Raw genomic sequence first — 26299 nt, forward strand, 5'->3', positions numbered from 1 at the left:
GAGAGAAGAGAGAGAAGAGAGAGAAGAGAGAGAAGAGAGAGAAGAGAGAGAAGAGAGAGAAGAGAGAGAAGGGATTGGAAGAAGAGGCCTGAGACAGAGAGGAAGCGGCATGGTCTAGTCCTTCCCGGCATCTTTCCAAGTACCTAGTAGTCTCCCTAGCTGATAACAGTACGACTATGCCTCGGGAAACCACCAGTTGCTATATCACTTATGTGATTGAGTTCAAACCATGATTTCCCACATCCATTGCAAAATTGATGATCTCTACGAGAAAATGCCCCATATTTGAATAAGCGAAGGAGATTTGGAGTCAGGAAAAGCGCACAAGCGATGAATCAAAACCCATCCATCAGATGAAAGGTGTTTCCCTACTATTCTTTATTTCGACGCAGCACTAACCATTGGTTTCTGATAGCTTTGAGCAGTATCTTTAATGCAGACGACACCTACACGACCCACGAACCCTTGGTGACAGGCCCCATCACAAAGAACTGCACAGAAGACATCCACCCGTGAGCGACCCGACAACCTCAACACACACAACACACATCGTCCACCACACCTCGCTACTCAGGAAACATGAGAATGGAAAGTAGATGAGCAGACGTGATCTACGGAGCCCAAAGCACACCTCTATAGCCTTTCCAAGAAAGCGCACCATCCCAGACTTTTTATATACTCACGGTCATCCGACGAACGGCATCCTATACCTAAACGCTGTCAATCTAAGGTCCGCACTCACATCGATGTAGTCAAGACTAAGGTAATCCATCCCAACAACCCTGAGACAGCCATGCTCACGAACTTGAGACAAACCTCTCCGGACCCATTTCGTGATCCAAGAGCCCATGAGATCCCAGAACGCTTGCTTACCCACCTGCAGCTGCACGAACACCGTTGCCACCTGGGAAATAATAAGCCCAACCCAGGACTGCGACTCCCCCTTGGCTGGTGAGCAGAACTGTGTCCCGGAGACTGCTCCTCAGTCATACTGAACTACTAGAGTCTGGACCGAGCTTCGACCCTTGCAGGCAGCAAGGGGTACAGTGACGACCTGACCTTTGGGTCAAGTCATCTAAGCACTTGAGCAAGCCTAGAACACGTTATCCCAGTCAGTCCAAAATGTTCTGCAAAGGTAAAGAACGATACTGGCCAAGACTAGCCTTCGACTGTCGTGACTCCCTGCATGTTGGTTTGTTTGAAGCATATGAAGCATATGAAGCATATTTATCCGTCCTCCACACCAACTGATCGAACTTTGTATCATCACAAGACTATGCAACACAAAAGAAGTTGATGCTGGCAAGAGACCGAGCTAAGGGGGCAATAGTTGCGTCTTGTGACCTTGCGATCTTCGCGGATGAGGTGAAAGGAGTGTTGAAATGCGTGTAAGGCCACTGCTACTGCATTGACAATGCACTGGAAAATACTTGAACAGCAATTCAAATCAATGAATAGTCGTAAAAATGCTTCGTCCTCTTAGGATACATCAACAGTAAGAATAAACACATCTTAAAGGTCTCGGGAGACTTTCTCATTCCAGAGGAATAACAGGGACATGATAGGCGAACTGGTTGGTCGGGTCATATATAGCCTTGAGAGCCCAAAGCTTCTCCAAACGCCATGGCTCGTGCCCATAAACTTGCTCTAGGGGCTCGTCACCAAATGCATAAGTGACATGTGCACTGGGTAGCCGGTCTGGCTGGCCATCGATAAAGAGTTCACGAATATCATGAGCAAGCTGCATTGCCGGCTCATCAAGATTGGAATCCGGAGCATGCGTTATTGTGGTAACTCTGTATGACGATGATGTCAGCTTTCACCCTCTAGTAACATTAAGCTCAGATACGAGAAATGAACGGTCGTACTGATTAATGTAATCATGGCGGTGCGGGAAAGCCGAAGTCGCTGGGTCAATCGCCTTGACAGCTTGGACGGAGTATCCTTCGAACAAGACAAAAGATGCTGGCCGAAGTTCTGTATACTTCTTCAGCCTGGCATCAAAGAGATCATAGACCTGGCGGCATGCAGATGTGTTATAGACTTGTAGCCCAATGGTAGATGCCTTCTTTGCAAATCCTTTCGCACAAGTTGAGTCGAGGTTACCATTTCTTGAAGCCAGGGGCATGTCAGGATAGGGCACAGTCCCGTCGGTGACATTTATCGGGCCGATAGCATCAAATGGAGCCAGGTACTTCTCTGCATCGATCTGCGGACCAGCATAGTTGAAGGTCCAGTAGAGAATCACCTTGTAGACGTCAGAAACCGAGTCAGAGGTATAATAGAGATACTCAGCTCACGTCAGTGTCGCTGAACAATGGGTTAAATTCATAATGGCCATAATCAACGTCCATTTCCACCGGTTGCGACCCGTTGCGAGCTACTACTTTGTTCAGTTGCTCGAAAAAGGGCTCAAGCTTATCTTGTGTGAACACGTAATTTCGAAAGTACCAAGTATCCTCCTCGTGTGGATAGATCCTCATCTCGTAGCTGGTCACTATGCCGAAATTGTGCCCGGCACCCTTCATGGCCCAAAACAGGTCCTCATGGCTGTCTTCCGAGACTACAACTGTAGTTCCATTGGCCAGCACGACATTCAGTCGAACCATGTTGTCGAGCATCAAGCCATAGCGCGTTTTGTATCTTCCGTGACCGCTTCCAAGAGCCTGTCCAACTATGCCTGCACACGAGCTGGCTCCGGTAACTAGAAGAGAAGACGATTTAGCCGCATGAATTGATAATGCGACAGACTGGCTGTGACGGACCTGTAACATAGCCTTCTTCCCACAGCGCGTCGATCAATTCCTGGGTGGCCGTTCCCGCCGATACACGTGCAATCTGCCTCTCTCGATCCACCACGATGTCGGTCAAGAGCTGGACGTCAATGGCCATACCCCGGAACTTCCCTTGCGATTTTGGTAATCCATAGCCGCGGTTGACCGTGTAGAAAGGAATGCCATTTTGATAGGCATATTGAACCTTTTCCAGGTCAGTCAAGAGATTTGGATCAGCAAGAAAGGGGGAAAAAACACCTACCACTGTAGAAATATCATCTTCACAGCCGACCTGAACCCAGACAGTGAATTGCGGGGCCATATACTCCTGAAACCTGATCACTCGCTGCGGCCATCGAGGATCATCCGGGCCAAAGATATAAGAGGATCCGCAGAGTTGTGGGCCGAGCTCGAGTTGTATCTCGAGAGGTGTCAATTCTGCACGCGTCATGACACAGTATTCATCGTTGCAGCCGGTCAGCGGCACCGCCTGTCCGAATGGCTGCAACAACGTGAGGATGAGCGTGAGCAAAGTGATAACGTGGAACATGATGACTGAATCGATATGACAAGTGTAATGGAGGGGTAAGTCATATGAGAGTGTGTGAGTTGGGGAAAATCGAGTACGAGATTCTGGGACAAGGGATTGTATAGACGAGTGAGTCTCAAACCATCCATATGAGGATGGTGCAATTCTCATAGGGAAAGAACTCAACACACCTACCGAATGCTACTTCCACGACTTGTTCCATAGTAAACAGATATTCAGAGTGAATCACGGTTACTCCTCGAGAAGGAGCATCTGATCTGATGATTCCGTTTACAAAGGTAGGGTCTTAGGGCTAAAGTTATTTTTCTTGAGACTTGGTGTCATGTGTGTGGGTTATTGAACATGTCATCGTCTCTATGGACAGAGGTGGTAAATAGCAACCTTGATTGTTGTAGAGCGCTCTGCCACTGTCTTTCCGAAGATCTCAGATTGCTTGCTGCCCGTTCATAACTACTACCAAGTAATCGGTATGGAAATACTCATTGTCGAAAACAAACATCAAAACAAACATCCAAAGCACAGACCGAGCCTTGTCTCAAGTCCGGATCTTGTCTCCCCGACCAAGCTGACAGTAGAATTCTTCCCAAGTACAGTACATCCAGTGCATGCAGCAAGATGAGTAATTGATGAGGCCGAATGCGCAAAGCCATCCTTTCCTATCGACATGAAACTGACCTCGAAACTGACAACACCCTGCCTCGGTCCGTTGCCGCGATGTGGGGTACTGTATAAAACCGGACGCAAGTGGTCCCCTACACAATTACGTCACACACCCTCCCGCACCGACCCTCTCGGCCTCACAAGCGGTTGATCATCCAAAACACGCCCTTCGTACAGTAAAACATCTAGAAAGTCCTCCATGAAGGATTCTGATCAAGCCACTTAGCTCGGTGGCTGGCCGCACTGAGGGGCATTCGTCGAATGGATTTCAGGGACGAAAAGGTTTATCGTGACCTCCCAAGGCAACATGATACTTTGTGTCTGGAGAACCAAAACAAACAATGCATGCGGCATGAAATGATGGTATTCTTTATTGATCTCGGAGTGTTGATCATTCCTGAATGCTTGCCCGGAAGCCCCACTTTACACACGAGAAATAACTGATCGCAAATACGATGCCCACGAGGAGGAAAACCTGAGCCAAAACCAGGACCGCTGCTTCAAGGGCTTAAGAATAGGAGGCTTGGCGCGCTCCACTTGGGACTTTTTGAGCGGTAGTGTAGCTGTTTCTACAGAGCAAATCATGCAAGTGTGCAGAATTTGGAACGTTTTTGTTCGAAAAGAGCGGTTGGAATGATCGAGACAGTATACAGGGATGAGGCTGCTGCGACAAAGCTACTCATAGTGAACATACAAAGACATCAAACCCGTCGCCCTTGGAGGCTACATGTTCCTCTTCGTTCGCTTCTGGCTACCAAGTCAATAGAAAGTGTCGGTGTAGTATGGCCCATGGGACTGGGAAAACCTCCCCGAATGTTGGGCCAATACGGGAGTACGAAAAGGTCCTGTTCGGTATCTAAACAGACAAGTAGGAATCTACTGAGAAAATATTTGCTAGTAGAGAATCTCATGATTGTGTGGATATCATAGCCAGCAAGAATACATCATGTCATGTCTCTATCCGCTCCTGCATGATGGCTTATTGATACATACATGATAGATTGGTATCTCGCGTCGGCTCTCAATCGGGTGTAACACGGCGGAGCAATTGTCTGACCCGTACTCTTGGGTATGGGATAGGTAAGGAGAGTCGTCCCATGCTAATCGGTGGTTCAGAAACTGAACTCCGGCGTACTATACATATGTTTGTTGAGAATTAGTTCTATTAGGTGGATGCACAGTGACTAATCATGCATTAGGTCCTTGCCTCCATGCAACCACAATTTCTGGACTTGATGAAGAAGCTGTGACTGTAGGGAGAGGGATAAATAAGTCTAGGGTGCATGACGAATGAACGATCAACAAGAGCTGACTCCAGATAGGCTGCGTAAGATGCGGAGTAAGACCGGCCAATTCATGGAGGGTGGTTGCGATTATCCCCAGGTTTCGGGTTGTCCAAATTGGGTAACCCGAGGTAACGCATGGATGGGGAGGACTGGGTCGGCCACAACCGAATGGTTCGACTATGGAGGTGGTGAGAAAGTGCCCTGACCGCGGTCTCTCTTGGCAGTCAATTTGAGCTGGCTAAAATAAGGCTACAAGAGCATGGCTCCCCTCAAGTGTGCGCGCTTTTTGCAACGGCACAAGAATTGAGGAAGTAAGCCAGGAATGGTGGCTTTGGCCTATGATCATCGATGGCCAGTCAAAGGTGCGGGTTGCGAAGACTTACTTGCCGTCCCCCTTCCCGTCAAGTCGGCAGTTGCCACGGTCAATTGGTTTTGAGGCATACATACCAATTGTGCCGGTTGCATCCCCGAGAGTTTTGGAATATGTGGTGAGCCCTAGATAATTGAGATGTGCCACTGGATGATCTTGGAAGTGTTCTTTGAGAACTTCGAAGGTGCCGTGGCACTGACTGCTCTTGCATCAAGTTTGGCCGATTCTTCGGGCGCGGGCTTTCGGCCCATCTGGGCAATTCTTCCAGCATCATCGGCAGGACCGGGCGGCCTCAACTGGAGGCGCCCCCACGGGGGTTCCTTTCTCTTTCCAATTCCCAGGTAAATTATGATGCTGTTGGCTGATCCCAGGTTAATCTCTCGCCGACTGATCAGGCGACATTGTTACTTGCGGTTGGTTCGTTGTTTAGAACAGGCTCTCACTAAGCGGCATCCCGCGTCCTAGGTGGCCCGGGTGGAGCTCCGTCCTCACTGCGATTGGAGCGCATGTGGTGGACGAGTGTAACAGAATGACTGATGCTGGATTATATTCGCCGACTGAAATCGACAAAAGAGACAGGTCGGCTTGGAGAGGATCCGATCGGGACTAGTCAGCAATGAGACGGGCTTGGGGGTTCTGTCGACGATAATATTACGGGACCAGGATAAGACAGCCGGCCGCCTGCATGAGCCTCCGTCGAATACCAAATGCTTCGCTGTAGGTTGTGGTCGCTGTTAGAATCAGAAGCGAATGAGTGGTTCTAGGCCATCAATCCAAATTTGCCCCCTCCTTGGTTGGAATTCAAGTGTTGGCGACGCAAGGGAGAAGAGATTCAGAAAACAGAATCGACAGCCACGAGGCGGATCGAGCCGAGGCCCTTTTGGATCCTTTCCCAAAGCGGTAAAGCAAGAGTGCCTCAGGGCTTTGCGGAGTTCTCCAGACCCCCGGATTCTGAATCATCAGTCCGTCCTTCTCCTCAGCAATCATCCCGAGTCCCGAATTGAGGGGAAGAGGGGTGAGAGGAGGCCCACGGTGGGTATCATGATTCATGGCACCTTACGGCGTAACATAACTTGAACCCTCCGAGTTGACACTGGTCAACTGAGCAGGGAAATGACGATTAGAGCCCCGATCGTTGCCTTTTCCTGCTTTTCGAACCACGCGGATGGAACCAACGAGAGAAGGTGACACCCTCTCCGATCGGCGTTGCTGCATCGAAGCCTTCTTTCCTCTCTTTCTGATTCCTACTGAACGCTTCGAGGGATTAATTGGCACTGTAACGTGTACAGGTGGTCAGTCATCCAAATTAACACAACATGGCGGTCGGTGGGTGGCTACTTGCCCGACTGCTTCCAAAGTCAAGTTTGTTCGGATTGACCAAAAAGAGCTAGACAGACAACGTTTCCAGTCTCCAGGGGCTGTGATGACGGCATGCAAATTAACTTAATGTTATTTCTACAGTACTAACTACTAGTCTTACATGCGCACCAAAGTCCAGTGCTCTCACTCATTGACTCCCCGCCTGGCACTAACCAAGCCTGATCAAGCCGCTCCCCGCCGATCACTGCACCGCCCGCACGACCTGATGGTCAGCCATTTCACTCTCTGCCAACATCTTCCTCGACTTGTGGAATGAACCCACCGAGTCAGTCTCACCTTTTGGCCTTACCACCTCTTCGCCTCTGGCGAGGGGTAAACAAGGGGAAGGTATGAGCTGAAAGACCTAGACAGACAGTTCGTCAGTCAGTCTGTCTGTCAGTCTGTCAACCCAGCAGGCGGGGAAAATGCACCATCATCCAAGATCCCAACTGGAATCCATTCTGGCCTAGACCAATCACTCTTGCTCTTGCATACCAGCATCTTGATCGTTTTCGTCCGTCTGAATCAATGCCCCACCACCTTTTGAAGGACTGACAATGAATGGATGTTTTGCTTCAGATGGATGAGAACCCCGGTTTCCTCCACTAGCGAATGGTCCTAGTGCATCTGACCTCCAGCGCGGATCCACTTTTCCCTAGGAGGTACAGTACAACCGTACAGTACAGATTACTGCATACTTCAATTGTTGTTGTCTGGAGAGTGCGACCAGGAGTACTACGTTATCCAATCACTCTCGATTGGCAAAATATCGGTACCTCGAAGCACTTCCAAGACCAGTCTGTCTAAGGTATCCAGCACTTGGGTTTAATTTTCCATGCGCCGGTAATTATGACCGCCGCCCGTCATAGCCAATTTATCCCATGCCTCTTGCTGGTTTAAAACCCCATCCATCGCCCCTGCAACTGTCGAGATGATCTTTCTTTTCTTTGATTATTGTTCCTTTCACTCGATCTTCTCCTTCCTTTTTACCTCCCCGTCCGTTCAATGAATTCTAGATCTTCACCGACCTGAACCTGGATCCAATTCTTCTCTCACCCCCACAAATCCGTATCATTCATTTTCTAGAAAGTCGTCATCAGCGAAGGGAATTCATTTCACCAAGATGGCGCGTAGCTACTTGGGCCTCACAGGAGGCAAGCTGCAGATCGCGATCAGTTTGATTGCTGGTTTGGATTTCTTGCTCTTCGGATACGACCAGGGTGTCACTGGTGGTCTCTTGACCCTCGATTCATTCATCAAATACTTCCCTACCATCTCGACCAGTGGGTCTTACTACGAGAACTTGAGCCCAAGTGCGAGATCTGCTCAGTCCACTCGTCAAGGTAAGAGCGCGCTAGACTTATCTGATTTAGCAACGCTCCCCTGACCCATTATAGGTGTTGTTGTAGCAGCTTACAACTTGGGATGTTTTGCGGGCTCGATCCCGACAATATGGATTGGCAATTGGCTGGGTCGACGGAAGACGATCTTTGTTGGCTCGGCTATCATGGTTGTTGGTGCACTGCTGCAATGCACTTCCTACGATCTAGCCCAGTTCATTGTCGGACGTCTAGTGACTGGCTTCGGTAGGTGGTTGGGAAGTATCTGCAGGGAAATATCGAATCTGGAGCTGACTCTTATTATACAGGCAATGGCATGAACACCTCAACGGTGCCCACATGGCAATCAGAATGCTGTAAATCGAACCGTCGTGGCCAGCTAGTTATGATCGAAGGTGCCATGATCACTTGCGGCATTACCATTAGCTACTGGATCGACTTTGGCCTGCTGTTCGCCGATCCCAGCGAGGTGGCTTGGCGGTTTCCCCTCGCCTTTCAGATCTTTTTCGCTCTGATCATTCTAGCTTTCGTTATGTTCCTCCCGGAATCACCTCGCTGGCTCATCTTGAAGGGCCGTGAAGATGAAGCGCGTGAAGTGCTTTACTCCTTGAATGGAAAGCACGACGAGACTTTCATCGAGACTGAGTTCGCACAAATCAAAGCCACTGTTTTAGAAATGGCCAAGGGCTCTTTCCGCGACATGTTTACCATGACTGAAGATCGTCACTTCCACCGCGTGGTACTAGCCTATGTCAACCAGATGTTCCAGCAAATCTCGGGTACGTTGTCTATGGCCCTTGGGTGTTCGAATGCATTCGCTAATGGAACAATCAAGGTATCAATCTGATCACCTATTACTGTTCTATCGTCCTCGAAAACCAGCTGGGAATGAGCCTGGAGATGTCACGTTTGATTGCAGCCTGCAATGGAACGGAGTATTTCCTTGCCTCTTGGATCGCTGTCTTCACCATCGAGAAATTTGGACGGCGACAGCTGATGCTATTCGGTGCCGCGGGCATGTCCATTTCCATGGTCATTCTGGCGGTATGTGCCAGTCTCGATACGAACGGGGCTAAGGTGACTGTTGTCGTGTTCTTGTTCATCTTCAACACATTCTTCGCCATCGGTTGGTTGGGCATGACCTGGTTGTATCCAGCCGAGGTGGTTCCTCTCAAGATTCGGGCTCCGGCAAACGCGCTGGCCACGTCGTCCAACTGGATCTTCAACTTCATGGTGGTGATGATCACCCCAGTGGCTTTCGACAACATTGGGTACCAGACCTACATTATCTTTGCTGTCATGTAAGTACACCCCTTGCCGCCACCTGCATGCGTCGAGGCCGCCGAACTGACTGATTCGTGATTAGTAACGCATTCATCTTTCCCGTGGTGCTCTTCTTCTACCCTGAGACTGCGTGCCGATCACTTGAAGAGATGGACCGCATTTTCCGGAAAACCAAGAGTATCTTCCAAGTGGTGAAGGTTGCCAACGAGGAGCCTCACATGTACGGCCCGCGCGGTGAGCTGCTGCGGACGCTAGACGACGAGGAGGATGATGCGGTGCGTCGCACGAGCGTGCTGAATCACTCCATTAAGGACGCCGATAAGGATAGCGATGATGTGGCTAGCACCGAGAAGATCTAGAATGATCGGCCATCGGATCTGCGCGGATCGCTCCGATCATGTTTGCTTGTTATGCTTCGACGCGCCTTGACGACTGCACGATTTGATTTGCTTTTCTTCTGCGTTGGGGCCTTGGCGCCCGATTGACGTTTATGATTATACCCCTGATGGACGATGCTTTACAACTAGACGTGGTGCTTGAATGAAGATGGCCCGGGCCTTGTTCCTTGCCAGATGATTGGTATTTCGCGTAAAATTTGTAGTTCTTCCTCATCAGGCAGTGCGTGTCATGTGCTATCAAGGCGCTCTCGCATAGTGCCTGACAATTTACTATCTGTTGATCACGATTCTGATCAGCCTTTGGAGTCGTCCTGCATAGTTCCCCGATCAACTCCACGGTTCAGACCAAGCGATTCATGTGAGTGCAAGTACTCTCAAGCTGCAGGCTAACGCAGAGTGGTAGTCTCATCCCTAGTATTTCAGTGAGCGCAACTGGCACCTTGGCATGGCCTTCAGACCAGGATGACTGCCACATGACATATGCAATCGTCTTCTGCACTATTCCATACTAAACTTCCGAGCAAGTCAAATTGCAGCCAACTCTCTTCATGGAGAGCAGCGTCGAGATTTTCATTGCCCGCGTAGCAACATCATCACGTTCCTCGTCGCTGCGGCGAGTATCCGTTAATGAGGGCTCCCAGTCGACCGCACGCATACTCTTTCAGTGGCCATCATGCAAGTCCGTCATACACTGGGCAATCTCAAAAGATGGGCGGACCCCGGCAATAAGGAATCGGATCAAGCACCTATCAAGGCTTGCTGATCTTCTCCAGGCCGGGATTTACACGTTGTGAGTATCTATGGGGGACACTCCTACACTCTGCTCTCATTAATGACACTATTAGCCAGGTATTGTGAGAAACAAGTGGTCGAGAGTGTACACTGCCAGTCACCATTGCCAGTTATACCACTCGTCCCCACCTTCTCGGCAATCTCAATCCCTCGATTCATCATGATCGAAGGACTAGGATCAGACATTGCTTTACAACTGTCTCTGAGAATCTATGCGCCGACTACATAGAAGCATGGAAAACTTGTGTGGCAAGGATGTCGCTGATACTGGGCGGGTCCCGGCTGCAAAGCAGAATGATCATCTACACATATGCCTGCACAGCCAAATCTCATCATTGAAGCTCTATTTTGTTGAGCATGGACAGATTGGCTCAATCCCATTTCAAAAGAACGTTTCTTGTCCGGCAGTTGAGACTTGGAAGCAGTGGGGGGTGGGTGTTGGGACCTCCGCGGTGGGCCTCGATCGCATGTGTCACACTCAACAAGTGGGAACAGCCATGGCTGATGGCAACAAGAAAAGAGGGGGGAGTTCACACCGGTCTGATGGATCGAGTCACCGATTGTCGCTGTGCAAAAGTGTCTATGATGAGACGGATGAAGGTCTCTGTTCCCTTCCATCTACGGCTGGTTTATCTCCGGTATCGGATGTTTTGGCAGGTAGACAGAGTGAGTTACTGAGGTTGAATTAACGTTGAACTAGAAAGTTCGGGAGCAGTTGAGGAAAGAAGCTGAAGTCAACCAACAGCCCCGTTTCTACCCGTCCGAGGGCCAAAGGAAGAAAACTGGCAATGCTTTCTTCCGAGGAATAGTCCGAGGAATTACGTTTTTTTTTATTTTTATTTTTTTTTTATTTTTCTTGTCATACATTGAGCTGGATTGTCACGTAGGTTTGTCTGTGAGACCTACTGCTTAGAGCAGTTACCAGGTAGAAAGGCGAGTAGTTCAAGAGTAACAAAGTAGAGAAGCCAAGCATCGAAAAGGGTCTGGAACCGACCGGGCCAATGGTTCCTCCGGCAGGTCCCTCTTTTATCCTTTTACACTTTTTATCAATCAATCAATCAATCAATCAATTAATTAACGATACGGAGAGCAACCGCCCGTCGCATGCAAATTCCATTGACTTTTCGCCTGCCTTTTTGCTTTTTCCCTCGGCTTTCACCAAGCTTTTTTCTTTTCTGTGTCTCCTGCAGGTTATCATCGTCCCCTTTCTCCCCTTGCTTAAATAAAAAGCGTTTGCCTCGCCTCTTTTTGTCATCAATTCCCGAGCTAGCCATCATGTCCGTAGCACTGCAGGTACGTTGTCTGCGCCTCCCCACTACATTCCCAGCGTTATCGCAAGTTTATTCGTGCTCGAGCTGCATCTCCTCCCTCCCCTCCTTTGCCAAACCCAATCACAGTAGCCTTTTCAGACAGACCAGGGACTGACCATCTCCGATTCCATTCCAGGGCTGATCACTGCCATCTTCTCACCGGACAACCCCGAGTTCTGTCTCCCCCGACTCTGAGAATAATAAGTGCGGGGTTCCCAGCTCTTTCTTTCCCCCTCGTGGCCAAAAACCAAACCACCATCTCTTCCTGTCTGGACTCTTCATCACTTCTACCACCGACAAACAATCTTATCCTTGCACGTGCAGTCTAGAGTAAGCATCCTTAGTAGTGGCATCAATCGCGCGCCACTACTGCTTCGATTCCCTGGTCCTCCACAAGGATCACCGTCCCAAAGTGGCCCTCCTCCGCCAAGATGTCCCTCGCAGAGTCCAATCCCGACCACTCCCACGGGGTGACCAAACAACCCAACACAGAGAGCATTCACGAACGATCGCTCGACAGCCGGGAGGGTGAAAATGATCTGGAGACAGGCAGTGAGCCCGAGTCCGAGGCCGACCTTGCCGAGATCGAGCGCATCTATAGGTGAGTTGAGTAGCTCGTCGAACTAGTAGCACTAGTGTGTTTGCTATCCTGCATCGTCTAACATAACATGACATGACATGCTAACTTAAACCGAAACCCTTGCAGAAAGCTAGATTTCCGCATCATTCCCGCATTCTGGGTGCTCTATTTCCTTTGCGCGGCGGTGCGCTCCAATGTCGGCCTCGCGCAAACCATGAACGAGAGCTCGGGGCATGATCTGGGCTCGGTGCTGAACATGACGCCACACCAGATCTCCACCGCTCTCGCACTGTTCTACGTCTGCTATGTGATCTTCGACTTGCCCTCCAACTTGATCATGACCCGTCTGAGTCCCCACGTCTGGATGAGTCGGATTGTCATCAGTGTGGGGATCATCGGGAGCTGCATGACGGCTATGAAGGCCGCCTGGAGTTTATAGTATGTGTTTCGTGCCCCTAGGGCGGGCGTCTTTGTCTGTCCCCAGCAGTCGTGCTAATAACATCTATCAATCAGCCTCCTCCGTCTGCTCTTGGGTATTGTCATCGCGGGCATGTGGCCCGGCATGACCTACTACCTGACCCTGTTCTACCCTCCCTCCCGCACCGGCAAACGCATCGGCCAGTACTACACGGCCGCCCAGGTCTCCGCGGCAGTCGTCGGTCTGGTCTCGGCCGGGTTCCAGAAGATGGACGGCGAGCGCGGCCTGGTCGGGTTCCAATGGATGTTCCTGGTCTACGGGGTGATCACCACCGCCGTCGGCTTTTTACTCCTGTGGTGGCTGCCGGACCGGCCGCTCGCGCCGGGCGCGGAGCCCAAGCAGCGGAAGTACCTGTGGTGGTTCCCGCGCAGCCCGCCGGCGTTGAGCGGCCGCGACGCGGAGATCCACTACCACGACCTCAAGCGCGTGTACCACCGGGCGCAGTGGACGTGGAAGGACCTGCTGAACGTGTTCCTGGACTGGCGCCTGTGGCCGCTGCTGATCATGTACTTTGGCGTCGTGGGCGTGGGCATCGGCACGCAGAGTTACGCCACGGTCATCATCCAGAGCATCAACCCTTCGCTGAACGGGATTGATCTCAGTCTACTGACTGCGCCGATTTGGATTGTATGCTCCCCCCCCCTCACACATAATCCATAACACCCCCCAAAAACTAACCCTCCCCCCCCAAAAAAGATGGACCTAATCGCCATCCTCCTCGTCACTCCGATAAGCGACCGCTTCCACCGCCACCGCTCCCTCTTCTTCTCCGTCCCCGTCCTCCTACAGATCCTAGGCCTCCTGCTGACCACCTACGCCGGCACGGCGACCAACTCCTGGCCCCGGTACGGGGGCCTGCTGATCGTGGGCTTCGGCCTGGGCCCCACCGTGCCCATCACCATGACCTGGACGACGGAGATCTTCCAGCCGCGCCACGGCGAGGTCGGCGTCGCCGCCGCCTCCGCCGTCGTCTCGGGCCTCGGCAATCTGGGGAGCATCATGACCACCTACGCCCTGTATTCCGGGTGGAAGAGCGACTACGAGGCCCCCGGCCGCGCCAAGTACCGCAAGAGTAACCTCGTCATGGTCGGCATCCTGTGCGCCAGTATCCTGGCGGCTGTCACCATGGAGGTGCTGCTGCGCGTTGTTGATGGGAAGAAGAATGCGGATAAGGAAGGCAGTCGTGCGGCGGTGGCCGCGGATGGGGCGGCCAGACGCGAGGCTAGGCAGAGGGGTCTGGATGGGTTGGGGGCCGGGTTGTTCAAGGTCTTTAAGCGGGGTGGTTGATGATGATGCGGATGTTGCTGATCGTTATGGTGTTGGCCGATGCATGGGCCTTAGGCCCGGGGTTGCAATGCAAAATGGGGTTAGACATCGAGCCTTGTAAGGCACTCACATGTATGGCTGGACGGGAATCGCATGGACCGCCGAGACGTGAATATGGACATAACCTATAAATCATTGTATCTAACTTTTATTACTTTATTGCGAATGTCGAGATTACACTTAAAACAGTTGATATTTATGGTCTGGGCGCAAGTAGGGCCAAGGGTGAAAAAGATTTGACATGTTCACATCCTGAGGATGTGCTTATTCGTAACGATTGATTATTTGAACACTATAGTACTGACCGTGGTTCCGGCCTTAAGGCTATTTGATCCTTCCAGTTTCATCCCCAGTTTCAATTTCAAAAAGACCGTCGTCGGTTCTCCTCCGAGTATCAGCCCTCTATGCCATACGTAACACATAACCCAAGGTAAGAAAGAAACATGCAAGACCAGCAACAGGACAACGAATGCATCAACAGGCGCTGGCACACGAGAGAGAGTTCGAAAGAAACTCCGAAGTACCATCATGAAGAGAGAAAAGAAGAAGAGAAATTCTATAGTTTGCTCTCCCATGACCAGGCTGCATCGCAATCTGACTCCATGTCGACGCCGGAGGGTATACGAGCGCTAAGATGAAATGTTTTTCACATTTGGAGTAAATGTGCTAGACGCACTTAGTTACCACCGCAAAGGGTCTCCACGATGATACCAGTAATTTGGTAAGGGCAGGCGTTACTGGCGGGACGGCGGTCCTCGAAGTAGCCCTTGCCATCCTTGGCGACCTGGCGGGGGATACGGATGGAGCCACCACGGTCGGCAACACCGTAGCTGAACTTGTCGATGCTGCCGGTCTCGTGACGACCAGTCAAGCGCTCCTCGTTACCCTCACCGTAGACGGCAATGTGCTCAACGTGGCGGGCCTCGAGCTTCTTCATGTAGGACTCAATAGCCTTCATGCCACCGTCAGCACGAGTGGAGGCGGTCGAAACGTTGGTGTGGAGACCGGCTCCGTTCCATTCACCCTTGATGGGCTTGGGCTCGAAGGAGATTCTGACGCCGAACTCTTCAGCGACACGGTGGAGGAGGAAGCGGGACATCCAGAGCTCGTCACCCACTGCGAAAGAGATTAGTACGTGATGATCGCGACTGCAACAAGACGGAATACTCACTGTCAATACCCTGGCAAGGGCCGACCTGGTACTCCCATTGGGAAGGCATGACCTCGGCGTTGATACCGGAGATCTTGATACCAGCGTACAAGCAAGCACGGTAGTGAGCCTCGACGATGTCACGGCAGTAAACCTTGCCGGTACCGACACCACAGTAGTAGGGGCCCTGGGCACCGGGGAAACCACCCTTGGGCCAGCCATAGGGCCAGCCATCGGTACCGAGGAGGGTGTACTCCTGCTCCAGACCGAACCAGAACTCCTCCTTGGCGTTGGCCTCCATCAGACGGGCAGCCTCGTGGCGGTGGTTGAACTTGTTGGGGGTTCCATCGGAGTCCCAGGTCTCGCAAAGGACGAGGATGTTTTCACCGAGACGGAAGGGGTCGGGGTAGATAGCAACGGGGCGGAGGTAGACATCGGAGTTGTCACCGGGAGCCTGACCGGTGGAGGAGCCGTCGAAGTTCCATTCGGGCAATTCATCAACGGACTTGGGGGACTTTGATAGAGTCTGTGGGGGGAAATATAATGATTAGTCATGCTTTCGTAGATGAGTCTATGAGTCACGTGAGACTAATGCAGGTGGATTGCAGGGCGGGCGTGCAGGGTCGGATCCCCGTGCGCAGGGCTTATCGGGAGCAGGAATCCCTCCATCCCTCGAGATAACAACCATTCTCTCCGCATCCCGCGCGATCCAACCCACACACTGCGCCACCTGCAATGGCGAAGGTGAAGGAATGTGAGAAAAAAAGATGGAGAGGCGTACCCTGGTCTTGGAACGAGTGCCACCGGTGGCATCGACCCAGATGTACTCAGCCTGGACGTTACCCCGCTGGTCGAGGGACATGTACTTCATGAGCTGTTGCCAGCGCACCAGTCAGTATGAGATTTCCTTAAAACCGCAATGCGGTTCAAGAAACATCTTGCAAGGTAGCAATGAGACAAGAACGCACATTCTCCGTGTTGGAGATGGTGGTTGATTCAGCCTGCAGTGGGAGAGAGTATGAGTCAGCGCGCAGTTCTTGTCGCTGCAGAGCATGCATTCAAACAAAAAAAAAATGACCGGGGCAGTTGCCAAACCAACGTAAGGGGTGCGTACCATTGTGAATATGTGTGTGTGTGTGTGTGAAAGATAGAAAACAAAAGGATGCTTTTTAGCGATTAAGCTTGCAGGTGCAAAGCTCGTAGACTTGGATTGTTCAGATCACAGTCGAACGACACAAACAGGACAATCAAAAGATTGATGTAGTGCGATTTATAGCGAGAGTGGCGGAAGGATCAAGCGTTGCTCTTGAAATAGAGAGAGAGTAAAGGATGGGGGGGGAGGGAGAGATGATAAAGTATGGCGGAGAGGAGATGATGGGATGAGAATGGAGAAAGTAAGTCACAACGGGAGTTTGGGTGGGGGGAGGATATCCTTTAAATTTAAGAGAATAGGTTTTTCTTTCGGGAAGGAGGGAGAAAAGGCGGCGGGCGCGTCTTTTTTTCCCATGTTCTGAATTTCTGAATTTCTGATTTTCTGATTTTCTAAACCGATTTAATCATTCCATTGATTCATTCAATCAAAACCTGTGGTCGGCCGGGCCTGGGGCTACCGGCAAAGAGTGAAAGTGAGTAAGAGAGAGGCAAAAAAATCCATTCCCAAAAAAGACCCAGTCCCACCCCACTTCCACTTCCATTCTGGGAAGAAAAAGTTCAAAAATAAACCTGGCTGTACTGAAAATTACCGTTTCGGTTGGGCACGGTCTTGGGACCTGGTAATTTATCACTCCATTCGTGATGCTCTGTCTTGCACTTGCAACTGGAGACGCACATCAATAATGAGGTTGCTCTCTCTACAATGATTGCCCTTACTCTTTCTTTCTTTCTTTCCTTCTTTCTTTCATTCCTTACTCAGTCCTACAGCTACAGACTCGACAGCTTCCAGAGATGGGACACATTTTCAACAGCACACTGCAACCAAGGCTGCAGGATTGACCAGGGCTCGGGGACGCCACCAGAACTGCGCCCGCATTCTATCAATGGGCCAGCCTCGACCACTCACTCTTTCCGATGTCAAGATTACCTACGCTGGCAGTCGTCGTAGTCATGTCAGTCAGCCCATCGTCAAGGGTTTTGTAAAATAACCATGACTGCCATTAGTAGTGTTCGTAGGCAATTGCGACTCTCCGTTTGATAGACTTTTCGAACTAAAGTTACTGTTAGGATGCAGCGGTCAGTCCAGCACGGATATTACCCGAACGGGTAATCTCGATGCGCAATTGAAGCTATCGAACGGACGGAACTGCCTGTCACACGCCATTAATCTAACCTCCCACACTACTATAGGTATCTTCCTCGCAATGTAATCCTATCTTCTTGGTTTCTGATAGGTGAGTCCTTTCGATGATAATGATAAACCAGGTCAGGCCAGTACCTACTGGCTAGTCACCATATCCTCATTCCAGGCCGGAAACGGTTGGGCTTCCCCAGATGGATCATCTTCGATGCTGGGCCCCCCACGCGGTGGTGATCTGGGTTCAGACCTGGATCCATCCATCCCTATCAGACAGACAAGAAGCACACAAGCACAGAAACACCGAAAGTACGATCAGACCTGAGAATTGGCAGGCCGCACCTCTTTCCATGTCGGCTGACCAGTCTTTCTTGACTTCCTTTCCCTCCCCCTCCGTCATCACGGCTGTGACAATGTCAATTCTTCGTCTGCCTTCTTTTTGCTAACCTCCCTATTCCTGGTGGCTGAAAGATAGCAACACGAAACGGTTGCTAAAACCCATTATCAATATCAAGCAAACGTCAGTCCCCATGCATATCAGCTGCAGGACCCGAATAGCTCGGACGTGACCTGCGCCTAATCGCAATGACCGGGGTTATTATTGGCAGAGCGCCATGGCATGGATAGGATAGAGTTGATACTTGATAGGAAGCACCTGAGAGGACACTCAGGTTGCCGCATCCTATCTTCCGTTGCCTTATCGCAAACGATACATGTGGCTGGAGTGAGACCATATTGTCATCGAGGAGCTGGGATCAAAGTGATCATGCTCTTCTTCAATCTACCAAAGAAGGGAAACCGAGGCAGCGATTTTGATATCACAGGAATCCGTACCAGGATGTTACCGCCGCACAAGATACCCCGATACGTACTGGTCAAACTGCACCTTGCGGTTATCTAAATTGAGAGGGATGTCTTATCGCTGACTGCCCCTCGAAACCCCGCCATGAGTCGCGTGGGTGGATCCTGGCGCGCCTGCCGGACTGAATGGGGGAAAAAAAGAGTTTTCATTTTAATCGCGCATGGATAGAATTCGACCGCGTCAATTCTCGATTTTTCCGTGTAGCGTGTCGGGAGCAGCGCGCACAGATCGGATCCAATCTCCCACCCCATACATGGTGGTGGAAAAACTTTGGGGAGGGAATTGAGGATACAATGTCTACCTATCCTCGTTGACAGCTATTACCCCGGGGAATGAATTGCCTGCCCGTACAGACAGCCGGTAATTCGAATACCACGCGGGCAACCCAGATTTTGCGTCCGGTGGGGCGTGGCAAAACCATTCTCGAAGAAAGCGTCACCATCACCGTCGTCACCCCCGAGACCGGCCATGTTTCCATGTTAACGGCAGTTATTTCTGGGTTCGGGTGACTAATATGAACAATCTGCCGAGTCACAGCCGTTCCCTGCCACCGCCTTGGGTGCAGGACGGCGAAGAAAAGGGGAAAAAGGTTCCTTGCACCGGCAAAGGGGGTAAAGTCAAAGGGGGGAAGGGAAGAATGGACGGGTGAACGGGGTGACAGCGCAGGGGAGAAGAGTTCTTGGTGAATGGCAGATGGGTGGTTCCAGAGGGAAGAAGCCCTTATCCATCCAGCTATCCCTGTCTATCCCCCAGACTTTTCGCTTCTCTGTGAGTACAGTGCGTACTGTACTTAGTGGCGACCCTCATCAAGTCTCTTAGTGTCCGATCAAAGGGAGGGGCTCCCGCTGCATCAGCGTCATCATTATGGCTTGCCCTTCCCCAGGGTATTCTGCGACAAATGGCAACAGGGCTAAGCCGGGAGATTCAGGAATCCGGGCAAGAATGAGTGGCTGCCTTTCCTGTTCTCCTCGATCAGCCCTGTGGATGTCGTCAAGGTTCTTTCAGGCCTCCACCCGACGAGAGAGCCTCGTCCTTCTGATCGCTCCGATGTCATGGGCAACTCATCCAGCGCATCATAGCTCAATTCCACACAATGGCGGCAATAGTCGCAGAGCCCAAGGCGAGACAATGTTTCTATAAACAGGTTCCCGTATCGTCTGCGGAGGCGGTCAAAGCCAGGAATAGATGTCCAGAGGTTTCAAATCGCGACTCCTGATTGTGGCGCAGGCTCAAGAACCTGAGGCTTAGCAGTACGAGTACTTCGTACACAGTTACACCATTCCTGTCTCAACCTGGACCGCGGAGGTTATTTTGGTTTCCATTCATGACTATCGTGATCAATGACCGAACCGACACATCCAGGATTGCAAATTTGACTGCCAACAAAAACGAGCAGTAGTCGCGGTCAGGCACGAATCAACCCCGATTCTCGAGCCATGGCGTCAATTTCCAGCAAAGGGTGGAGTCGTGGAGATGCGCCCTTTCAAGCGACGAGTGCAGCATCTGGAAACAAATGGGGAAATAATCCCTCACCGGCCCAAAGCCACAGACAATCAGCTTATCGGAAACATGGCCACAGCCATGGGACCAGCTGTAGATCCCCGCCTCCTGATCAATCACCTTCTCCGCTGCCTTGACTCCTCTTATCGTCCACTGCCGATTGGCTCCCTGCCCCGGGTCATGACAAACGCTGCTGACTGGTGTCGGGCCGATTTCAGCCTGCGCAGGCAGAGGGGGTAGGAAGTCGTTTTCTTAGGGTCTCAGTAAGCTTAGAATTACGCTCGCTCACTGCGCGCGAGGGAGAGGAACCTCTGCGAATTTGGCTGAAGAAAATTGAGCCCGTGTGGCGGGTACAGCAGAAGTTGATAGGAGCTACAGATAATTGATTGTGCGATGGCCGGGCCGGCCGTCGGGTAAGGACTAATTTGGCTGGTGGATCTCATTATGGATCCAGACGGGGGGGGGAACAAAGAACACCTGATATGCCTTTGATAGTGGAAGGAATTAGCATAGTACTAAGTATATTGCAGTTGGTCAGCTTTACAGGGACGTGGGTTTTAGGGGAGAATTTGCAAAATAGCTCAACACATACGAGACACGATGATGGTGGTAGAAGGTTGGGTAGTCAGTGGTCGGTCGAGGTTCTAGATGTCGGACTGTAGAGCGGGTGTGGGATGACATGCATACTAGAGAGTAGTAAGCTGCGACGCAGACGCTGCAGGTCGAAACATACCCTGTATGGGTAACTTACGTCCATAGAATTTGCAATCCCTATTGTACTCCGTCTGCGAGACGCGTCGGAGATCTATATCCTATCCTCCCCTCAACAACCCAACAACCCTTCCACTCTTCCAACCACTCAATCCCAATTCCTGTACAGAGTAAAATCGAACAGCCACATCTCTTACCTCCCTGAAGAACTAACGAACTAACAAGAACCTCCACAATGCCTGACCCGAAGTATTCTCACCGTGTGTACATGGATGGTACATGGTACTACTGAAATGACAGCTCCCATTCTGATAGACCAGACAGACAGACCATGTTCAATTTCCGTTGCCCCTCCCCACTTTTATCCGGGTTGAAGACAGTATACGGGAGATAGGAACAGGAACAGGAACAGGAACGATCTACTTCTGTGCCGAATTGCTTGTCCTGAGTATTAAATTTTGAATTTGGTTTTTTCTAACTGCTGTTGTGGTTGTGACTCATTCAGCCGACGCGAGACGCGAGCGAGCAAGCGAACTACAGCACTGTCGTCCATGAACGCGTAGAGTCTGTGAGATGGTTATTAACGGAGTAGGTATTTGTTATATAAGCTATACACATGCTTCGACATGTAATATCCTAGATAATCATTATATAATTACTCCCACCGAGCTTATGCCTGAAGAATCGATCTAAACAAGCAAAATAGACACCCAATCCTAAATTCATAACTTATACAAAGTAGAAGACGATGCAAACTTCCAAAACAAAACTGAAACACAAGAACCAGCAGCAGCAGCAGCAGCCCTATTCAGTTTCAATTTCAAAAATACCTCTCCCTATAGAGCTAGGCAGTATATGTAGACCAAGTATCAAAAATAAATTTCAGGCCAAAACAACCGAAAAGCTCCATAGTTAGGCAGCTGTACGCAGACGAGACCCCCCATTTAGACTCATTAGACTACTACTAACTTCTAACTACGGAGAACGCTACAGGAATGAACACTTCCTGTACTGTACAGTGCAAGCAGGTCAAGGAGAGTAATTCGCGCAGTTGATCCAAATCACAATTCCCTTTTGACACCTGCATAGTCTGTAATTTCCTCAAACTGCTTCAAACAGAGAGTAACAGGAAAGAAAAATTCCCGCATTCTTCGGGAGAAATCATGCAAGACCACGAAAAATTGAAGGAGGAAAAAGGAACAGAATCGTTTGACAGCTCATGCTTCTTAGCTAGTAGTGTTTTGCGCGCGGGAAAAAGTGACCCGGCGGCGACCAATCAATACCTCCAGACACAAAACTGCTCTGGCAAAACTTAAACACACCCCAAAGCTCTTGCATTTCCATTTCCATTTCCATTTCTCCCCTTGCATCTGGTTGGGGGGAGGGCGGTGGTAAAAGTCCGGGGAGGATGAGGAATGATGGGCCGGGAAAACGGAAACGGGTGAAAATCCCTCATACTACCTACCCCATTTCAAACACTATAATTTGCGGTAAAGAGTGTTGGCTTGGTCTACAGGGTCAGAACTGATCGACTTCTGGCAGATGGGTTTGGTTCAGTCGACGACTCTGCAGAGATTGCGTGGAAATACTGAGGTATCAGATCAGATCACCTGCTGGGTAAGTTATCCTTCCTCTCCTTGCCTTACTCACGTACCCCGTACAGCCAGCCCCGTTATTGGGTCTTGCCGTCTTTCCAGGGACGGAACCTCCGACTCAGGGTCTTCAATCCTTCCCACAGGGCAGAAATTTGGGGGTCATGGTTCGGTTACGGCCGGTTTTTCTGGCTTCTTACTCGATTGTTTTCCAACAGTTGTTGCGCGTGCCTGGGTTTAGTGGTAACTAGGTAACTATTCCAGCTTACATAGTATGTAGTATCATGGAAGTAAGATCCTGTCTTATATTAGAGCAGAGCTAGTGACGTCCTGCAGGTACAATTGCCCATGAATCAATCATGTTCCGCCGGAGCGGACGGCCCATTTTGCAAATCTCAAATCTTGGTATCGTTCGGCTCGAGACTCTCGTATCCCTCTTGTCCTCGGCTAGTCCAAGGTCCCTAGGGCCGAGGGAGCAATCCCCACGCTGCACGATCTCATGGCACATGACGTGACGCAGCTCTGTGATCTCACATGGAACCACTGAGGAAGTCTCGGGGGTCTGAGCTGAGCATCGTCTCTTCCACATCCGGCTAGGCCCAGATTGCACCAGACGAGTCTCAGTCCAGTGCAGATCAGAGACGCCAAATGGGGATCTGGTGGCCCCCGTACGCCCCATGCAGACACTGCATTGGGACTAAATTTGAGCAACCGGGTGAAATGCTGCTTCCAGAATGGCCAGCAAAGCTTGTTCCAGCCTTCATGCACAAAGAGAGAGAGAGAGAGAGAGAGAGAGAGAGATAGGACAGGTAACGCATGGCCATCCCTATTACGTCACCGCCTCGTCCGATTGCCAATCGACAGGTCACTATCTGAAGACGATTCTTCCCCACACACCGTGGTTGCAGCGTATCCGTGACCTACCCCGGTCTGGGGGTTAGGCTATTAGCGGCTCTTGCGCTGCCGGGCCCATCGTAAAACCCACTCTACCAGAATCCCCAAGTCCTGCGAGACTTCTAATACCCTCGCGATGGTCTTCTGCAACTCGGATATCTCATTGTCATGGCCTCCGCTCGCTTGAGTGTCCATCGGATCCATACTGGTGTTCTCATCATCAAACAAACCAGTCATGTCGATGACGGACACGCGACCGTTGAGTCCGACTTCAAGGCTAACGGAGACTTTGCTCAGCACAGAATATTCTTGATCCAGTGTCGATCTCCCTTGAAGGTTGTTCACAGTGAACAGGAGCATGATGACCGGGGCTTGACCAAGCTGCGTGCGCAAGGTCACGTCTACTTTGACGTCATCCTCGGTGGTCGAATCATCATCAGAGCTTCCGTCCATAGCACCTTTCCCCTTGCCTATAGTATGAGCACCTGCTTGTCCAAAAGTTCCTGCTTGTCCAAACCCTCCAAGCAATGAGTTTAACCTCTTCTCGTTGGGATCGTCATTGCTGAGAATAATGATGTCACCCTTGGTTATCGTCTGCGATCTGTTGGCATTCGAGAGATTGAAGAACCCTTTGAAAAGATCTTCCTGTGCATGGATTTTGTCGTTGTCGGGCTTGGTCGTAGTAGTGAAGATGCCACGAATCAAATTCGCCAGGAACGCGTACTGTCGTAAGATCTAACGAAGAAATCATTAGTATGCCCTCATAATAAGCACAATAAAACACAGGATCCGTACCGGAAGTATATCTGCAAGCTGTCTTGGGTGCGAGAACGGAATGTCTCTCAGGGTCCGACCTGCGACAGATTCGAATGGCTGGAACGTGTAGCAATGCTGTTTCTTGCACGGCTTGCCATCTTTGTCAATGGTCTGCAATGACAGCCTACGGCTTCTGCGACCAAGCTGCGATGCTTCTTCCGGTCCCAGTCCCATCGCACCAGCCGCCGATAATGGCGACCAGCCAGGGGCCAACAGTCCATCGTATGTGACCATCTTGAATTCCGGAGGCAACTGCATGCCGAGATGGCGGTAGATATCTGACGCCGCCAAGATGGGGAGATCCAGCGGGGGTTCCATCCTGGCCACAAACCGGCGGTTGGGCGCAGAAGAGCCCAGCATGTTCGAGTCGAGCGCCAGGGCGTCCGAGTGGCCTTGCGCGGCCGCAATCACGGTTTCGGGGGGCTCGGCCCAGTTGACCACAACTCCCTCGGAAGACCCGGCCGACTCACTCGAGGAGGGACCATTCTCGCCATTGTGGACCGTTGTCAGAACCTCCGCGGCAACCCAGTCTTTCGACACGCGAAGAGATGGATATCCCTCCTCGCACTCGACCACAACGCTCCACTTGCCCTTTCGCGCGGCCTCGTCTTCCTCCGCCGGCTGATCGACGACCATCTCGTCGGAAGAGGCGGATTTCTGCTTCGCTTGCTTCGCATCCAGGACCCGCGCTTGCTGCACCCAGTAATCAAGGCCGAGCCCCACGCGACCCCCCTTGTGTAGAGACGGCCGACCAACCCAGCCACTGCAGAGATGATCGTAGACGCCCAAGAACTTGCGCTGATCCCACTCCGCCTCCCACACGCGCTTCAAGCTCTCATACAAGCCCTCGATCGCCTCAAAGCAGTTGACCTCCTGACTGAGTCTATCATGGCGCGCCAGCCACTGCAAGTTCTCATGGAACCCGGTCAGCGGCTTCCACGCGCCCCGCTCGCCGTCCGCGGGGGACTGGATCAGGTCGCGCTTCAGCACGGCCGTCGCCTCCTCGCGCTGTTCCCCGTCCGTCGACTCGGGCGTCACGTAGCTCAGACTCACCTCCTTGACAACATTGTGGCCGCGGTGGAACTCGATCTCGAGATCCACAAAGTTGCCGGCGATGCTGAGGCTGTCCTCCTGCCAGATCGACTCGAATCCTTCGAGCTGGCCCAGGCGCTCAATGCTCTCGCGGCAGACCCCGCGGCCCGCGATGCGCGTCCGCAGCAGCTGCACCACATCCTCAATGTGTCTCTTCCGCTCCTCGTCATTGTCCCGCACGCCGCCCCCGCCGCCCAGTTTCAGGCCCTGCATGCCCAGCGCCTGGATGTCGCTGTCGTTCATACCCGCGCCCACCAGGCCGCCGTCATGGCCGGCCGGCGACGGGCTGATCCCGCTGTAGCCGCCGAGCGCGAGCAGGGCCGACGGTGAGCTCAGCGTAACGGGGTCGTCGGCCCCGGTCGTCGCCGCGAGCGGGGTGGCATAGTGGTGCGCCGAGGCGTTGGCGGGGTTGCTGCTGTTGGGGGGCTGGATGTGACCGCCCGGTCCGGAGACGGAGGGGGTTCTCCCCGCGGGTGACTTGTGCGCGATGGGGCGGGCTGGATGCGCGCCAGCTGGATGAGGCGAGGAAGTCAGGTAGGTCGGTGTTGCTCCTGGGTTCGGCTTGGACGATGGCGTCGCCATGACGGGCTCTCTCTGTGTATTTCCTTTGAGAAGTCAAGGCCGGAGCAGAAATCGTAGTCTGCACTTTATGCGAACAAGAAGAGAAGGCAAGCTTAAAGGCGCGAAACTTGGATCCGGGTATCACAAAAGAGAATAGAACCACACTTGCTAAGGCAGAGAGCCATACGGACTCAAATCGTTCTTTACGCGGGAATGCAACCGGTAACGAAAAGAAGCAACGAGCCTTAGCGACCCTAAATAGTATCTGCAAGGAAAGTAACTCGACAAAAATAGAACATCAATTAAGAAGCAAGGACAGAGAGA

General features: G+C 51.5%; 6 protein-coding genes across 6 annotated transcripts; 3 read left to right on the forward strand and 3 right to left on the reverse strand.

The window, feature by feature from the left end:
* Positions 1-1534: 1534 nt before the first annotated feature.
* ASPACDRAFT_1872228 (FAD-binding oxidoreductase) lies at positions 1535-3225 on the reverse strand (the record flags this gene model as incomplete). Its single annotated transcript, XM_020197995.1, has 5 exons — positions 1535-1796; positions 1869-2248; positions 2301-2704; positions 2766-2979; positions 3037-3225. 5 exons carry the CDS (start codon positions 3223-3225, stop codon positions 1535-1537), a joined length of 1449 nt encoding a protein of 482 aa, XP_020054247.1.
* Positions 3226-8122: 4897 nt separating this feature from the next.
* Positions 8123-9982, forward strand: ASPACDRAFT_53461 (sugar porter family MFS transporter; the record flags this gene model as incomplete). Its single annotated transcript, XM_020202751.1, has 5 exons — positions 8123-8342; positions 8397-8585; positions 8648-9118; positions 9175-9640; positions 9706-9982. The coding sequence occupies 5 exons, from the start codon at positions 8123-8125 to the stop codon at positions 9980-9982; spliced, it is 1623 nt and encodes a 540-aa protein (XP_020054248.1).
* Positions 9983-12377: 2395 nt separating this feature from the next.
* Positions 12378-14573, forward strand: ASPACDRAFT_80031 (putative MFS transporter). The gene is made up of 4 exons (XM_020205549.1): positions 12378-12724; positions 12830-13141; positions 13217-13808; positions 13878-14573. The coding sequence occupies exons 1-4, from the start codon at positions 12555-12557 to the stop codon at positions 14466-14468; spliced, it is 1665 nt and encodes a 554-aa protein (XP_020054249.1). The 5' UTR covers positions 12378-12554; the 3' UTR covers positions 14469-14573.
* A 610-nt stretch (positions 14574-15183) lies between these two features.
* On the reverse strand, positions 15184-16774 carry glnA (glutamate--ammonia ligase; the record flags this gene model as incomplete). Its single annotated transcript, XM_020203765.1, has 5 exons — positions 15184-15623; positions 15679-16183; positions 16439-16531; positions 16626-16658; positions 16772-16774. The coding sequence occupies 5 exons, from the start codon at positions 16772-16774 to the stop codon at positions 15184-15186; spliced, it is 1074 nt and encodes a 357-aa protein (XP_020054250.1).
* Positions 16775-17480: 706 nt separating this feature from the next.
* ASPACDRAFT_122665 (uncharacterized protein) lies at positions 17481-17815 on the forward strand. Its single transcript, XM_020196558.1, has one exon. The coding sequence runs from the start codon at positions 17513-17515 to the stop codon at positions 17756-17758; it is 246 nt and encodes an 81-aa protein (XP_020054251.1). The 5' UTR covers positions 17481-17512; the 3' UTR covers positions 17759-17815.
* Positions 17816-23557: 5742 nt separating this feature from the next.
* ASPACDRAFT_2251 (RNA polymerase II mediator complex middle subunit MED1) lies at positions 23558-25996 on the reverse strand (the record flags this gene model as incomplete). Its single annotated transcript, XM_020199123.2, has 2 exons — positions 23558-24241; positions 24302-25996. The coding sequence occupies 2 exons, from the start codon at positions 25994-25996 to the stop codon at positions 23558-23560; spliced, it is 2379 nt and encodes a 792-aa protein (XP_020054252.1).
* Positions 25997-26299: the final 303 nt, after the last annotated feature.

Source organism: Aspergillus aculeatus, assembly GCF_001890905.1.
Source record: "Aspergillus aculeatus ATCC 16872 unplaced genomic scaffold ASPACscaffold_12, whole genome shotgun sequence".
Lineage (NCBI taxonomy): Eukaryota > Fungi > Ascomycota > Eurotiomycetes > Eurotiales > Aspergillaceae > Aspergillus > Aspergillus aculeatus.